Here is a 17329-nt window from a genome sequence, read left to right as displayed (position 1 = left end):
GCTATATGACAAGATGTTAAATAAAACCTTTATATGCACTGAATGAAATCTCTTCCAAAACATTAAAAACGCTTACCAAAATTAGATAACAATATGAGCATTCTTAAACAATAAAAATGCTTATAGTCACAATTGTTTTGTATTATTATTTTTTACTTTTAGGCTAAAAGGAAAAATACTGAAGTAAAAATTATCTTCACATGCAGAATACCAGTAAAGAGGTATAAAGCTAACAACTTTCAAATATACAACTATACATCACTTAAAAAAAAAAAAAAACCTAAAAAAAAGGTAATCTTTAGGTTAGTAGGACAAAATAAAACTACTAACCATCTGCTGGTCTTCTGTCATGGCCAAAGAAAACCCGTGTTGCTGAACTGTTAATGTACGGTAAAGGAAGCTGTGGAAATGGGCCATCCGGTGATAGCTGACTTACGTTCTAAGAGAAATACAAACAAACAAAAAAAAAAGAACAATTTTTTTTAAAATTACACTGTTTTTTTTTTTGTCTTTTTCCTTTTTATCGATACCAGAGATTGAACTCATGACTGCCTGCTTGCAAGGCAGGTGCTTATGCTGCTGAGCTAAACCCTCAGACCTGAAAATTACACTTTCTTCAAATCTGCTTAAGACATTAAAGAATATTACATAATTGTAGTTTTCTTTAATACACCACAGTCATATTACAACTGAGAAGAACTTTAGATACTATTTATTCTATCTCAAGAGAACCTTCCTAAGGTTATTCACTAGTTATTCTCTTTGGACATTAAATGTTCTCTTTGGATGTTCCAAATGTTATTGGGGGAGGGGCTGAGAATCAAACTCACCACCTCACACTTGCTTTAAATGTTATTCTGGTATACATTTTACTTGCTGTAACTCACTGTAGCAACCTATTTGCCAAAATTCTAATCCACATGATTTCAAATTAAGATCTAAGTGCACTTACTTACTGCAGGATATACTATTCACTATTCATAGGCCTTGGTAGAAAAAATACCACTTCCTATCTTTTCCCATATAAAACAATGCTTTACATTTTCCATTTTCCTGCCTCAATGAAATATTCTTTTACTACTAATTTTCTACATTATACCATAATAAGACTGCCATTTTCCACAGATTCCCATTTTTCAGCTTTCATAAAAAAGGAATATATATTTCCAAAAACTGGTGGGAGCATTTTGCAAAACTGGTTGTGATCCTATAAAATCACAAAGAAACACTCCAGAAAGCTTGTGACATATCTCCTTATTCCCCTTAAGATTCCAAAAAAACAGGGGCTGGGGATTTAGCTCAGCAGCATAAGCACCTGCCTTGCAAGCAGGCAGCCGTAAGTTCAATCCCCCATACCGATAAAAACAAAAAAGACCAAAAAAAAAAAAACCAGCCACAAGGGCTGAGTGTCTACTCAGTAGTGTCTACATGTGCAAGGTCTGGGTTCCATTCCCAGCACTGCAAAAAACAAAACAAACAAACAAAGATCATTAAAAGTATGACATATCATATTTTTTTAAAAGCCACAAATGAAATGTCTATTGCTATACTGAAAGTCTCTTTTAAAAAACTGGAAGGGGCAATGTAATGAAGATCTATGATCAAGTAACCTAGTCTTCCACAGCATTTTTATAACTGATAACTACATATAACCTAATAAAATCACTTTATTAAACTCCTAGGAGATAGTAATAAATATGCTGAGTTTTAATATCTACTCCTGAAAAGAAGTCTTTACCTTATAAACATAAAGATACTCTCTGAGGAAGGCCCCTTGTTGAGCAGCAGACTGCTTACTTTCATTGATTAGTATATGCCGAAAGGCAGACACGGCGTTGTCTAGCTGCCTGAGTGTGTAAGACTGGCGCCCAATGGTGAAGTTGATGTGATCTTCTGCGAGAGACCAGCCCTTGCCTTTATAAACTTGCATGGCCTGACAATAGCAGCGCAAAGCATGCTTCTTCTGTAAGGAAATGAAACAAAGTATTAAGATCCAAATTTGTCTTGAACTAGAAAAAATACATTCAGATTGACACACACACACAAACTCAGGTACAAACTAGTTCTTCCTCTAACAAAAGGAGAAGATAAAGAAAGTGAAACGTAATTACACAATATCTTACAGAGTAAAGTTCTTCAGCCACCCAAACTCTGTGTGTGTGTGTGTGTGTGTGTGTGTCTGTGTGTGTGTACAGGTGTATTCCATGTTTATAGTGCACAACAGGGACCTTGGAAAAAGAGAAATGGAGATCAGTAGATAATAATGTTTATTGTTTATTCCTCTGAGCAATGTATTACAAAGGTCAACTTCAGAGCAATTTTTAGTGTCTGTAACAGGCAGGTTGTCAGGCATGGTGGCGCTTGCCTAAAATCTCAGCACTCAGAAAGCTGAGGAAGAATTATGAGTTCCAGACCAGGCTGGGCTATGAAGTGAGCTCAAGGCCAGACTGAACTGCACAACTATCTCAAAAACACAATTAATTAATTAAAATAAAGTAAAAATAAAAAGACAGGCTTCATTAAATTATAGTACAAAGTTCTTAAACCGTACCTGAAAACATACCAATTTTCATGTAATTTTTCCAACCACATTATAAAATACTTTTATGAAACCTTTTTCTCTTGCCTATGACTAAAACCTACCTATGGAATTTATGTAGTCACAAAATGGGATGTCACTCAGTACAAGACTTATGTGACATATGTCAACCTTATCTTCTCATATTAAAAATTTAACCTGTTGGCCCATCCACACCTGCCCCTTGCCTGCCTGCCTGCCAGCCACATCTTACTGGCCAATGCTGTGACTACAAGGACATCTCATGCCATGCAGGTAAAGGAGGGGCTAAGACAACAGCAAAGGGAACAGTGCCTGGGCAAGACACATGGCAGGGCTCTCCGCCAGGATCAGGGGCCACCATGGGTTCCTCCACATCTGAAAGGATCAGGGTATACTTTCCATTGTGCAGTGCACCTACCAAAGGACTCAGAACAGCAAAAGATTAAAAGCAATATGATTATCTGGATGTGGTGGCACATATCTGTAATCCCAGCACTCTGGAGGTTGAGGCAAGAGGATCACTGTGATTTCCAAGCCAGCCTGGGCTACAGAGTTCAAGGTCAGCCTAAACTGCACAGTAAAATTCTGTCTCAAAAAGACAAAAAAATAAATACATACATAAAGAAAACCAACATAATGCAGAAAAAGTACACTGAATAAAAACTGTGGAATGCTGAAACCTGAGTGTTCTGGTAAACCAGAAATATTCATGGAATAAACGTACAGTGCTCCAGAGGTACAGACCACTGCATCTCTGTGGTGTTGCAAGCAATAGCATGCTTGACAAACATGACAACTAAAAATAGAGACATGAATTCATTTTAACTATACATAGTATAGAAGGGCAAAGCAACACCAAAAGCACTGAAGTGGTTACTTCAGGGTCACTACCAAGAAAACAAGCAGACAGGAGAATGGATCACAGCACTAACCAACAGCCAGAAATAATGTCCTAGAATTTCACATCAAAATAAAATTCTAAAGGAAAAGCCCCAGGTCTCAGTCAGTCACAGCTGACAGACTCAGTCTTTCCAGCTCTGGCTCTAGATTTACCAGATAGGCAGGAGCAAAACACTCTGCCATCACTGCCTAACTAACGGCAAAATGGTTACTCAAAAATGCTATAGAGTAAAGGATTAAGTGATCTTAGGAAAAGAGAAAAGAGGATGGCTAAAATGAAGTCTGACTTTCAATACAAAAAGTCTCACATGTAAGCCAGGCATGCTGGTGCTTATCTGTAATCCCAGCACTTGCAAGGCTGAGGCAGGAGGATCACTGCATGTTCAAGACCAGCCTGGACTATAAAGTGAGTTTGAGGCCAGCCTGAACTGCACACTGAGACCTTGTCTCAAAAAGACCAAAAAAGAAAAAAGAAAAAGAAAATCTCATATGAATGCCAAAATTAACCAGGTTGGGCAGGCGGGGTGGGGGGAGGATTGGAAGAAGTTAACGGAACAACTACTGTCTAAAAAACCAAGAAGTCTTGAAGTACCTGCTCAAAATCTAAAAAGTCTAAGATTTAAGCCATAAAGAAAAACTAGTGAAAAACTGCTAAGGAATTTCTGAAGCAGAAACATATAGAACCATAGATTAGAGCTTTGGTTATTACTTGTAACTGAGGTATTCTATGAAATCTAATTTCATTTTGGCTGTCCTTTTTGTTATAACATGGCTGAATGGAAACAACTAATTGTGTGAGTATACAACATTAAGTGTATGCATTCATACATATATTGTGTATACATAAATATGGGTGCATATGTGTTTATTCATATAGACACACAAATATATAAATACATATACACTTCATTCTGGGGGCAAGGGTTGAGATGGGATTTCACTATGCAGTCCAACCTCGTCCTGAATTAACTATAGAGTACAGGCCAGCCCTGAATTCACAACGATCCTCCTGCCTCAGCCTCTTGAATGCTGCAATTACAGGTGTGCACCACCATGCCTGGCTCACACACACATTGAGTTTGGTAGTCTCTTCTGTCCACAGTTGTACCCGTTACTACAAAGAGCATAGAGGTCTGGGGGGGTACTTGAATCCAGGTGCAGTGGCAACGCTTGTAATCCCAGCACTCTGGAAGGTTGAAGCAGAAGGATCCCAAGTTTAAGACCAGTCTAAGAAATTTCACGAGACCCTAGCTCAAAGTCAAACATAAAAAAGGCTGGGGGATGTAGCTCAGTGGTGCAACTCTTGCCTAAACCATGTATGGCCCTGAGTATGATTCCCAGAACCACCAAAAAGAAGAATATGCCAAGAGTAGGGGGTTGTTTGGTACCAAGAAAAGATTTCTCTCAACTAAACAAATCTTTGTTCAGTATAAACTCCTACTGCTCTTTAAAAATGACATTATGAAAATTTTATCATACATAGTCAGAATTATCTTTGTGGGGCTTTTTAAGAATTATTTTCGACTGATAATGAAATCAAAATTTCTCAATCACACTCAAGAACACACTCTTTTGTGATATTTCTATAAAGATAACCAATTTCAAAGAGTCTCATCATGAGGAAAATATCAAAAAAAACTAAGTTGAGGGACCTTCTACAAAACAATCTGCCTGTAATCTTCAGGTGTTGGTATCATGAAGCCAAGAGAGTCTCTGTCTAAAAATAGAACCATGGATTCTATGTCCCATGATATAAGATATTTGTGGGCAAGTGTTACCTTTGAAGGGGTTCAAGATTAGACAGAAGCACTGTATCAGTGCCAATTTCTTGATTTTGTTGCTTATCATATAGTATATTCTAAGTCAACCCAAAAGTATTTGGGGATAACAGGTAGACAATTTAACTCTCAAATGGTTCAGGCACACAAACTTTCTGAATTGAACTTGCATATGTTTTTTATTTTGAGATTGTTTCAAAATAATTTTTAGATAATGTTTCCTGAAGAAACAACCCTAATCTCTATCTAGCATTTCATAACAGAACCCAAGCAGTCTTAAAACAATACACAGCCACTGAGGGAACCTTCCCATCGGCAGCCAGCCAGGTTCCTCTGCACCCACCATCTGGAGAACCTTCCCTCTGGCAGCCAGCACAAGCCAGCAGCCAGTCAGGCCCCCAAGCACCCAATGGCACTGGGGAACCTTCCCACCAGTAGCCAGAATGGGCTGGGCAAAGCAGCCAGTCAGGCCCCAAAGTGCCTGCCACCATCAGGGAAACCTTTCCATCAGTAGCCAGTGTGGGATGCAAGAAACAACTTGCCCCTCATGCACCCACCACCATCCGAGAAGCCTCCATGTAGCTGCACAGGTTCAAACAAGCCAGCCCTGCACCCCACCACTTCTCCAGGAACCTAGGTTCAGAGAAACGCAGGTGCCTCGCCCATTCCCCTACATCATGGATGACTAGCCAATGTGGGAAGCACCTGGGACCCCACAACCAGCTGATCTGAAGGATCCTAGAAAAATGTCAATATGAAGGAGCAAAATGCAATGTCAGACTTCCAGCCCACACAGAACAAGTCTCAGAGACACAGACATGGAAGAAACTGGAAGTCGCACACCTGACGCTTCTGAAATGATGGCAAGTGAAGTAAAGAAACTACTCTACAAGGCTGTAAAAGAAATCAGATCAAAAACAGTATCTCAGGTAAAAAGAAGAAATGAAAACCACAATGAAAGAATTTTGGGGCTGGGGATTTTCTTCAGTGGCTCAGTGCCTACCTGGCAAGTGAGGTTGTGAGTTCAATTCCTGGTACCAAAAAAAAAAAAGAAAAGAAAGAATTTCTGAGCATATCTAAAGAAGACATAAGCCTGACGTGGTGGCTCATGCCTGTAATCCCGCACTCAGGAGGCTGAGGTGAGAGGATCGTTGCGAGTTCGAGACCAACCTGGGCTACAAAGTGAGCTCAAGGCCAGCCTGAACTGGAAAGCGAGACCCTGTCTCAAAAAAGACAAAAAAAAAAAAAAAAACATAAATTTAAAAAAAAAAAAGAGGAACACAGGAAAATGATGGAAACTTGAATGATCAATATAGGAAAAAAACAGAATGCATGAAATAGATTCAAAGAGATATCCAGGACATTAAAAACTCCATACAAAAGCTGGCAAAACCACCTGAAAGAGACCAAAGACAGACTTTCAGACCTTGAAGACAGTATTGCAAATAGCAATTGCAAAAGGGAAGATCTCTTAAAAATAACAAGAAACCAGGAAATAACAGCTGCAAGATGATGCACAGAAAAATTAATTTAAGACTGACAGGTGTCAGTGAAAAAGCAGAAGTCAACCTAAATGACATAAAAAGACTATAGAAATAATAGCAGAAAACTTCCCAAGCATGGGAAAAGGACCTGACATACAGCTAAGTAAGGCATAGAACTCCAACTAGCTATAACCAAATTAAATCTACACACAGACATATAGTAACCAAGATCCCAGAAATTCAGCTTAAGAACAAAACAGCAAAAGCTTTTAGAGAAACAAACAGGTCACCTATAAGGAAAGCCCAGCAGAACCACGGCAGCCTTCTCAGCACAAAGCATCAAGTCAAGAGCCTGGAGTGAAGTAGTTCAAGTCCTAAAAGAAAATAACTTCTAGCTCAGACTGATGTACCTTGCAAAACTATCTCTCAAAATTAATAGAAATAAAATACTTCCATGACAAAGAACAACTGAAGAAATTCATGACCAGCAAACAAACCCTACTAACAGTACTAAAAGATATTCTAGAAAGAGATAAAAATGACCACAATTCCAAGAACATCAACAGAAAGAAATCACCAAGCAAGGCAAGCAATTAAACAGAGGGGAAAAGTAGACAACCAATATAACAAAGACAAACCAATATATATCAGTCATAACCATTAATGTAAATGACCTCAATTCACCAATTAAAAAAAAACACAGGCAGAGTGGATCAAGAAACAAAAGCCATCAAAATGCTATATGTACAAGAAACACATTTAACTCAAAAGAAAATTCACAGACTGAAAGTCCAAGGAGAGAATAATGTTCTACTAGACAGGGAACCAGAAAAAAGCAGGGATAGCTTGCCTATCAACTGCAGAATGGATAAGCAAACTATGGTAGTTTTACATGCCCAGAAGCTCCTTCCCAGTGAGGCCCAGATACCTGGTAAGCCTGCCCTGAACTGGAAAAGAAGCCATGTCCTAAGGCTCTGCTGCCACTATGGTGGATTTGGTGAACCATTGCCCTGCCCTCTCCACCATTCTAGGAACCTCGGATCAGAGGAACCCAGGTGCCTAGCCCAATCTCCTACACCAAGGGACTGGCAGCCAATGCAGGAAACATCCGTAATGCAGCAATGGGCTGATTTGGAAATACACAGAAAAATGTCAAGACGAAGGAATAAAGTACAATCTCAGATCTCCAGCCCACCCAAAACAAATGCAGGAGTCACAGATATAGTACAAATTAGAGGTCAGACACCTAACATTCAGACTTAGTTCCTATACTGCTTGGTTAGCTTTGCACACCTATGTCTGATGTCTGGATAGCTATTTTTAAGATAATAAGATGCATTATGACAGCCACTGTTAAACTTTTTAAACAAGCAATTGAGTGTTGAATACAATTTGTCTCTTTTAAAATAGAAAACTTTGCAAGCAGAGATATATACTGGGATATTGAAGATACACTGTCCCTTACTATGAAAGGACTATGAAAAAACGCATCATGGTTTTCTTGTTTTCTCCACCATAGAACCTGAGATATTCTAACTGTGGGATATATCATTTACTATAAAAGACATTTGATCTATATCAATATTTTAAAGATTTTAAAATTTACAATAAAGGTAGAAATCCAAACTTAAAATGTTTGCTTTTAAAAACTGGGACATTTTTACATTAAGAGGAATTTTTGAATATCATTATTTCTTTGTACCTCTAAAACAACATGCATTTTTAAACAGCAGCATGCTTTGTTTACCTATAAAAATGTTAGAGACATTCATAAAAACATGTGAATTTTTTTTAACTGCATACTCCTCTACTAAAAAAGTTTCTTAAAAGACAACACTATGTTGATTTTCTGGGCATATGCTCAGCATCTAGTACCTGGAATATGAGATGATTATTCAACCCACATTTCTATTTGTATTTATAGTAAACCACCACCTCAATAACACTTCTACTCTCAGCATCCAGCCGTTTCTCCAATTTTTTTTTGGTACCAGGGATAGAACTCATGACCTTGCACCTGCCAGGTAGGCGCTTACGCCACTGAGCTAAATCATCAGCCCAGTTTCTCCAATTAATGCTTGTAGGAACAATTGTGGCTACAGCAATCCATCTAAATCAACAATGCTCCTTCCAACTCAATTCCTTCCAAAGACAAGGGCTGGTGATTTAGCTCAGCAGCATAAGCGCCTGCCTTGCAAGTAGGAAGTGGTGAGTTCGATCCCTGGTACCGATAAAAACAAAAACGAAAAAGACAAGAGACAGATTTTCACCCATTACGTATTTGATCCACACTGTTATAAAGCCCTCCATTAGCACAACAGAGGATGAGGCATCAAGCAGGAAGCACTCCGCACTACTTGAAAGCACAGTGGCCCTTCACATTTACGATTTGGTTTCACTTCATAGAAACTTGGGTAAAGTCACATATTTTATAAATATATCCAATAAAAAAGCAAAACCAACCAGATTTAAGCTATGAAAAAAAATCAAGATTTTTTAAACTCAGATTCACCAAAAATCACATGCCTTTACCAATATTATCCATTACCCTAGAACAAAATTTATTTCAACTTTTAGGATAAACACACATGACAAAATACATTCATGAGTAACAACTTTTTGATTTAAAGAAAACACAATTACCTGCCCTGCTTTACTAAAGCGATGTCCTGCCAAAATCATATGAAACGCGTACTTTCTAACCATGGGACTCTTCATGTTTATAAAGCAATGTGCAGCCTGTTCCAAAAGAAGTGCACTTCGAAGATCAGAATCCTATTGAATGTTTAAAAGAAAAAACAGTTAGTTTCACAAAATTAAAACTTGAAAAAAAACTGTTAAAAAGTATTTACTTTTAAAAAAAAATTTTTAAAAAGTATTTACTTTCGATAATTTATATTTACTAATCTATAATAAATATATAAAGGAATATTAAAAAGCATTCACTTTCCATAATTTATATTTAACATTTAAACTGCAACAAATATATAAAAGAACAAATCAACCTTAAGTCTTCCAATAAGCACAAATTTTGTTTTAAAACATTCAAAGTAACATTTTTACCACAAAATACTATACTTTTCATAAAAGCCAATGCCTGATTATGACAGGTACCATGTAACAAACTTCTAAAGAACTGTAATCCCTTCTCAAATGACATAAAACTATTTAAACAGGGAAAGTAACACAGGTAAACTGATAAAAGATAAACCAGAAAACAGCAATAGAAAAAAATAGATGTATACAGTCTGACTTCTTCCTGAATTAAGTCTGGAACTTCCAGTAGCATATTTCTATCCATCCAAGGCGGGAAAAAACACAAAAGGATGTGCTTAGAGTATGAAATAATCTAATCTACCACTGTATTCTCTGCAAAGCAGCTTGTATTTAAAGGAATACATTTTTGCTCAAAGAAAACCAAAATTAGTGATTTTCTTTAAAAAGTTCAGAAGGCTTCCCATTCAAAGACTGTCTCACCTGCTATGGTACATTAGTAAACAGCACAACTCAAATTAGTTTCCACTTCAACTGACCCCTACAACACAACATCTACAAAAACTACATACTACATTCACATCATGAAGACAATCTTTCAAATTAAGTCATCACTTCACAGATACCTGAGAAAGTACTGAAGGTTTGCCAATTTAAATATCAACATTTTCATCAAAACTTTCTCTAGGTTTTCAGCTAGTCTCAAGCTGAACTTACCATGCCCTTCCATGTGTTCTGCTGCCATTATTTTCCCCAGGGAAAGTTGAAAACAGAAAACATTGACTTTAAGTGCAATAATTTCAACAAATTATAGTTACATCAAAAAGTGTTCATAAACTATAACCTCCTAGAATGCATTCAGTAAATAACTGATAGCTATTATTTCAACATCCTCGCAACAAAAACTAAATGATCTGGTCATTTCACTAAGAATTAAGATCCAAAATCTAGTAAGCAGAAACATCAGAAATATATAATAAATGCATAGTTTCAAACAAAGGGTTTATGTCAGAATGATTTAGGGGATCTTGGGACCTTTTTAACTTTTTAGAAAAATATTTTCTTTTTAAAAACTATTAAATGTGTTTTTAAAAGACTATTTAAACAAAAGTGAATACTTTTCTTTCCCATCCCAAGCTTCACCTCCCCTGGCAGACGTATAATCATTGTTTCTAGTGTAGTGCCAATGTGTTCCACTCTTTACTTCCAAGTACGTATGCTTACATGCCAGTTTGATTGCTTCATAAAAACATATACACATTTCTACACACAGGTGGTATCATGCCTTTTTCACTTAATATTATAGGCATCTTTTTAAGACATTATATTTCTCATTTCTTTTAAATCTATTCTGTACTCAACTTATTAATATAGCACCTCACTGATAAAAGTTTCTTTTTTTGTTATTACAAAAAAACACTTCAGTAAGTATCTAAATGAAAACATCTGAAGGCTAGCTATGGTAGTACATGCATGTAATCCCAGCACTCAGGAGGCTGAGGCGAGAGGACTGCCACTAGTTCAAGGCCAGCCTAGCTACATAGTGAGTTCAAAGTCAGCCTGAATTACAAAGCAAGACACTGTCTCAAAAAATTGGGTAATTACTCAAACATTTTTATTAGACAAATTTCTAGAAGTAGAACCAGAGTTAATGCTGAGAGATATGCTTATAGTTCCAATTTTAATCTAGGCAGTCAAACTTCTACCAAAAAAGTTAGCATCAGAGCTGAGGATTTAGCTCAGTGCCATTAAGCACCTGCCTGGCAAGGTGCGAGGTTGGGAGTTCAAGCCCCAGTACCATAAAAAAAGAAAGTTAGCATCAATATATACCTCATCAACAGAGAATGAGTTCATGTTTTCTACTATACTCAGTGGAAAATCTTTCTTTTTAATTTTTTGTACCTAAAAGAAAATTGATACCTTGTTCCTTAACATATTTTCCTTTAACAAAAGTTACAATGTGTTTTCATAAATTAAGGAGATCTTTGTATTTTTTCCTGTGAATTGCCAGTTTATACTGTTTTATGAGTTTTTGTGATTTTCAAGGTTGTGAGAGCCCCGTGTATACTTAGCCAATATTAGTCCTTTGTCATACATTTTGCAAATATTATTTCCCAATTTTGACATGAAAGATTTTAATCTTTTGTAGTCAATTTCTGCTTTTATGGCTTCAAGATAATGTATCAAACTAAGAAAGGATACTATTATTCTCAGACTTTAAAAAATATTCTGATATTTTCTTTCTCCAATAGAAATTCAAGATGCTACATCAATATATATTTATCTTTGTAAAATCTCTTGTATCACATTGATAGCATTTTTAAAAGTATAGTTTAATTTAAATGTAGTATATTATCATGTATAAATAAGGTAGAATTTCAAACCAAATAGTTTGGGTTTTTTTAATAGTTTTTCTAGATGTCAAATATCATTCAAAAAATAGCTTTAACTTTCCACAGAGTTTTTTTTTTTCTTCCCCCAAGACAGTCTCACTATGCAGTCTAGGCTGGCCTTGAACTCACAGCAATCCTCCTATCTCAGCCTCCCAAGTGTTGGGACCACATGTTTATGCCATCACACCTGGTCCCACTGATTTTAAATGAAACCTTAATCGTAATGCAGTATTTAATTTTCTATTCCATGTATTTGTCTACCCTTATTACTTCAAACAGCTTAATTTCTGTAGCCTCATTATATACTTAGTATCCACAGCTGGTAATTGCAGTTTCATTTAGGTCTCTAAATAGTTTCAGCTTTTATAAATCTTACAAATTTCTTAAGTTTATTCTTAACAAATGCATGCACAGAGATACACATACAGGGTAATACCATTAAACTATAAACTGGAACAGAAATCCTAAACATTCTAATTAAAACAAGGAAGATGCCCTAAATATTTGTCATGGTTTGTAAATGAACTTTAAGTACAATCAATCCACTAAAAGCCAACATAGCACAATAAACCCTCAGTATTCTCAAACCTGAACTCAAAGACTAGTCAATTCAAGAGAAACCTAGAAGTTCACATAATGCATTAATTTAGACAGAACAAAATTCTGATATAGAACAGACTGGTGAGAATCAGTTTGCAGAGCTGAACATTCTGCCTTCATATCTCACTGCAGCTTTAATTTTATTAGATCCTCCAATAACCCAAAGTGGTAAAACAATTGTTCTGAAAACATTAAGATGGCCCTGAAAACAACCACCACCATCAGTGATGGCAGGGAAAAGTCAAAGGATTTTACAATGTGATGACTGAATCCTGAAAGCAGAGACTGATAACTGAAGAATATCATTTTAATATAGGCAGTTCCTATCTGTGATTGAGAGATGAGAGAGAGAGAGAGGGAGGGAGAGAGAGAGAGAGGAAGAGAAAGAGAGAGATAGGTAGAAGGAGAGAGAAAGAGAGACAGGCATAAAAAAACTGCAATGTCAACTTAAGCAGTACCTCAAGCCTAAGAAAATTATGCCGCAGCCAAGAGATAATTTTAACGAAACATGAAAAGTTTACAGTAGCTTAAAATATGAGGACTTGTTCAGGAAAAAATACTCTGAAGTAGAGGCTTTGATATGCTATCCCCAAATTTCATGTGTTGGCTCTGTCCATATGAATGGAGTAACATCATTATTACTGGAGTGGATTTTCTGGAAAGTAGATTTACAATCAATGAGTGCCAGTGTACCCTCCCTTTCCTGCTCTCGTACTCCCATTCTTTGACCTTTCATCCCAACATGAAGAAGAATGAAGTCCCCTCACTAGACGCTGGTATTATGACCTTGGACTTCCATCTTCAGAACCACGAACCAAATAAGCCTTCCACTGCTTATGAATTGCCTAGCCTATCGCACTCTGCTCCACCAACACAGAACAGACTAAAATAGGCCTCAATAAGTGTTTCACAGAAACAAAGTTTTATTAAAGGTACCAGTTACAGCAAATTAAGAGCATTTTCAAACAAAAGACTTTAAACTTTGTACATAACTGAAAAGTTAACAGGAAAGGTGCTCCCAGCTGACCAATTTCCCACAGCTATAGTTACTCCCAGCTCAAGAAACTTACACCACAAAGAACCTGTTTCTATCCCTAGAAGCTGCTCCATTATACTTAAACACAGCAAAGACGAAAAGGGTTCTAAGACGGGAAGAAGTGCTCAACACAACACAGCAGGTATGTCTCAAGCACCACATTTGGGTATATTGGCCTCTGTGATGGTTAAGCGCCATAGGTATCAATAGACTGGCTTTGTGCTGCCCTTCTAAATCCCAGAGTGAAAAACAGCAGAATTTACTTATCTATAAATCTGCAGTGCCAAAGGCAAAGCACAACTCTTTTTACCAGCCTCATAGCTGATTTTATTATGCTTATATTAGCAAATATCTAAGGAACACAATTCACCAATGTCAAGGCAATGTTCTTTATCCCCCAAAATCAATACATTTTTCAATTTACTGTGTAATATACCCTTTCTAATAAAAGTACACAAGATAAATTATTGGTTAAGATTTAATATAATTTTATATACAATGTCTAGCAATCTTTATTTTCAAAGTATTATAAAGAAATACATGAATGTTACAAAAGAGCCCAAGAAGAATCACAATTTGTGGAAAATGTACCAGTATCTGCTTCACCTGCTACCCACGGAAAAGAATGGCAATGACATATCTTCTAGACTTTCATGACAAAATAAATATTCAGATTTGAGAAAGAAAAGTGAAAAGAGAAAAAACTGACAGAAAATAGTACAGTTATAATGCAAGCAAAATTTGCTCTAAACAAACTTTATTGACAAGTGGTTAAAAAGGCAATTAAAAGCATTTCAGCAAGAAAATAAATTTTACTCAAGCTCCTGGATCATATATTATTTTAACATTCACTTATATGCTTAGTTTGGAATACATGGAACACACTCAAACTCAAGGCCAGGTTATCTTCGTAACAGTCAAGAACATATACTCAGCACTACCAGATAGTCTGCATCTGGTATCTGTTCATACTTATAAATTGGTGTTCATGAAATGTCAATTATTAAGCATTTGAAATATCACCCTTGGAGACTAATGTATTCTACAGAAACATTTTTAGAATAATTCATGTTCAGTTCAACAAACACGTACAGAATATGTATCATGTGCCAAGCCCTTCATTAGGTACTAGGAAGGTAAGTGAGGAAGGCAACACATTTCCATGCCCTTGAGGAACTAATTAATTTCCAATATAATACAATAAGACAAGCAGGGTTTGTTTGTCTGGCTTGTTTTTGTTTGTTTGTTTGTTTGTTTGAGACAGGGTCTCACTATGCACTTCAGGCTGACCTTGAGCTCACTTTGTGGCCCAGGCTGGTCTCGAACTTGCAACGCTCCTCCTGCCTCAGCCTCCCAAGTGCTAGGATTACAGAAGTGTGCCACCACACCCAGCTGATAAGAAGGTTTTATAGCATTATATATGAGTACAAAAGAAACAGAACCTAGTGGGAAAGACCATCAGGACAGACTAATATCAGGATTAGTAAATTAGATGAAGCAAGAAGAAAAGGGCCACGGTCCAGGAAAAAGAGAAAGATGTGGTCTAGGATTGTACTGTAGAAGAAAGAAAGGACAGCAGGGGAAGGTGTCAGTGAAGTATTTGAGATAGAAATGAAAGTATGTTTCAGAAAATAAAAAAGAAAACCTCCCGCGGCCCCACGGTATTGCTCACAGACTGTACAAATACAGAAGCATCTCAGGCAGTTTCTGGGCAAGCAAACAGAGACAGCTGGCTAGTGCCAACATAAAATCCACAAGTGTCTGTAAGAAATCTGGAATTTACTGATGTATTAATTTAAGATACCTTGCAAACATGCAAGTATGTAAATGTAAAAAACAGCTGCCCATACCAATGTAGAGCACTAGAAGTTACAAATGGGGTCAAAGTTGACAGTGAAACTCAGGATTGTGAACAAGTTCAACTCAAGTGTCTAGAAAGTGCAGTGACTTAAGCATGAGAACCCTAGGTGTTTTAACATGTAAGGGGCAAAGAGATAGCTTAACTTTTTTTCTTTGCTCTCGAGGAAGCATCCAAAAAGAAGTGTTTCAATCATACCTACAAAAAGGAATACTGTCATTCTTTACAGGCCTACTGTAAAACCTTCAACAGCAATTAAAAATACATTACCTTTTCTCTCTTTTGAAATATTTAAAAATAGATTTTTTTAAATGCTTAAGATGATTTGCCTTAAAAGTTCATACTCATTAAAATGAGATTAAAGAATTTCTCGAGTGACTTTTTTTAATTACCAGTTTTATATTAAGAATAACATATTTGCACATTGTTTTAGCTATTCTGTACACAGAACAGAATCTAGCCATAGAAGATACCCAATAATGTCTGTGGTTAATAAAATATAGACTTGCCGGGCATGGTGACTCACACCTATAATCCCAGCATTCAAGAGGCTGAGGCAGGAGGACTGCCTTGAGTTCCAACCAGCCTGAGCTACATAAAAAGTTCAAGGCCAGCCTTAACTGTACAATGAGACCATCTCAAAAACAAAACAAAAAACAAGTACATCTAAAAATAAATATAGACAAATTTTTAAAAAACTTTTTAAAAAACATTTAAAATATATACCTTTAATTTATAAAGAAACTACACTTAAGACAAACTCAATAAAGTAATATATAAATAAAATTAATTCAACTGATAAAAAATTACTTATAAATTCACCAAACAAAAATAGCAATACTGTAAATTCCAAAAATAGACTTTCTTAATAATTTTTCTTATGAAAAAAGACACATTTGCAAAATAATGAACAACACCAAGTACTTTAGTTTCAGTACCTCACTTGTCAACCGTATTAGAAGAGCTGCAGCCTCTGAATATTTGCTTTGACTTTTTAAAATTTCAGCACTAAGCAATACACATCTTTCAGCCAGCACCATATTCCTAAAGGAAGACAGACAAAGCATAATCAGAGCCATGATGCTACCCTGGCAGATCACAGTTACCATGTGTTCAGCAATACCCAATTACAGATTTTGAGTAAGAAGTTTCACTTCTCATTTTCTTCTTTTTTTTTTTTTTTTTTTTTTGGTACCAGGGATCAAACTCACGACCTCGCACTTGCCAGGCAGGTGCTTATGCTGCTGAGCTAAATTCCCGGCCCCTCACTTTTTATTTTCAACCTACCAAAAAGTTTCTAAAATCCTTCAGAGAGTTCTTAAAACCCATCAAAATTTTCTATCATTATGTAATTTTACAGTAAGAAGGAAATGCAAAGTCATATTTCTTGTATGAATGACAAAACTAGAATTCAACTGGTACCTCTGCTGGTAAACAAATAAAAATTACTTTAAATGAGAAGAATGTAAGAATTTCACACACATTTCTTTCTTTCTCATAATAAACCCTGGTTTCCTTCAATTGGCTACTGGGAAATATTTAGGCATTTTCCTTCTGGTAACACCATTGAGATATTCTAATCAAGACAACAAAGGACCAGTGTTACCTTAGTGATTTTCCAATTTTTTTTGTAAAAACACACAGTTGGTTTTTCTTTGTGAATACACAAGTAATCTAGAATTATATTACTCAGTTTTAAAATAATGAAAACCTTCTTGGTGTGAAA

General features: G+C 36.3%; 1 protein-coding gene across 6 annotated transcripts in view; it reads right to left on the bottom strand.

The window, feature by feature from the left end:
• The window catches only part of Trappc8 (trafficking protein particle complex subunit 8), a 106102-nt gene that overhangs the window by 43615 nt on the left and 45158 nt on the right, over positions 1-17329 (bottom strand). For 3 of the 6 annotated variants that reach the window (XM_063231800.1, XM_063231798.1, XM_063231799.1), the window contains exons 11-14: positions 16542-16647; positions 9366-9497; positions 1739-1963; positions 331-439 (exon numbers count right to left, since the gene is read on the bottom strand). In XM_063231800.1, the coding sequence (XP_063087870.1) occupies positions 331-439; positions 1739-1963; positions 9366-9497; positions 16542-16647 (572 nt within the window). Of the gene's footprint in view, positions 1-330; positions 440-1738; positions 1964-9365; positions 9498-10433; positions 10455-16541; positions 16648-17329 lie in introns of all 6 variants that reach the window. The other 3 variants (XM_063231795.1, XM_063231796.1, XM_063231797.1) reach the window with 2 other exon arrangements.

Source organism: Cavia porcellus, unplaced genomic scaffold (genome assembly GCF_034190915.1).
Source record: "Cavia porcellus strain 051 isolate PalLab524CR breed Dunkin Hartley unplaced genomic scaffold, mCavPor4.1 scaffold_20, whole genome shotgun sequence".
Lineage (NCBI taxonomy): Eukaryota > Metazoa > Chordata > Mammalia > Rodentia > Caviidae > Cavia > Cavia porcellus.
The sequence above is the reverse complement of the archived record's forward strand: the minus strand, read 5'-3'. Positions and strand labels throughout refer to the sequence as shown.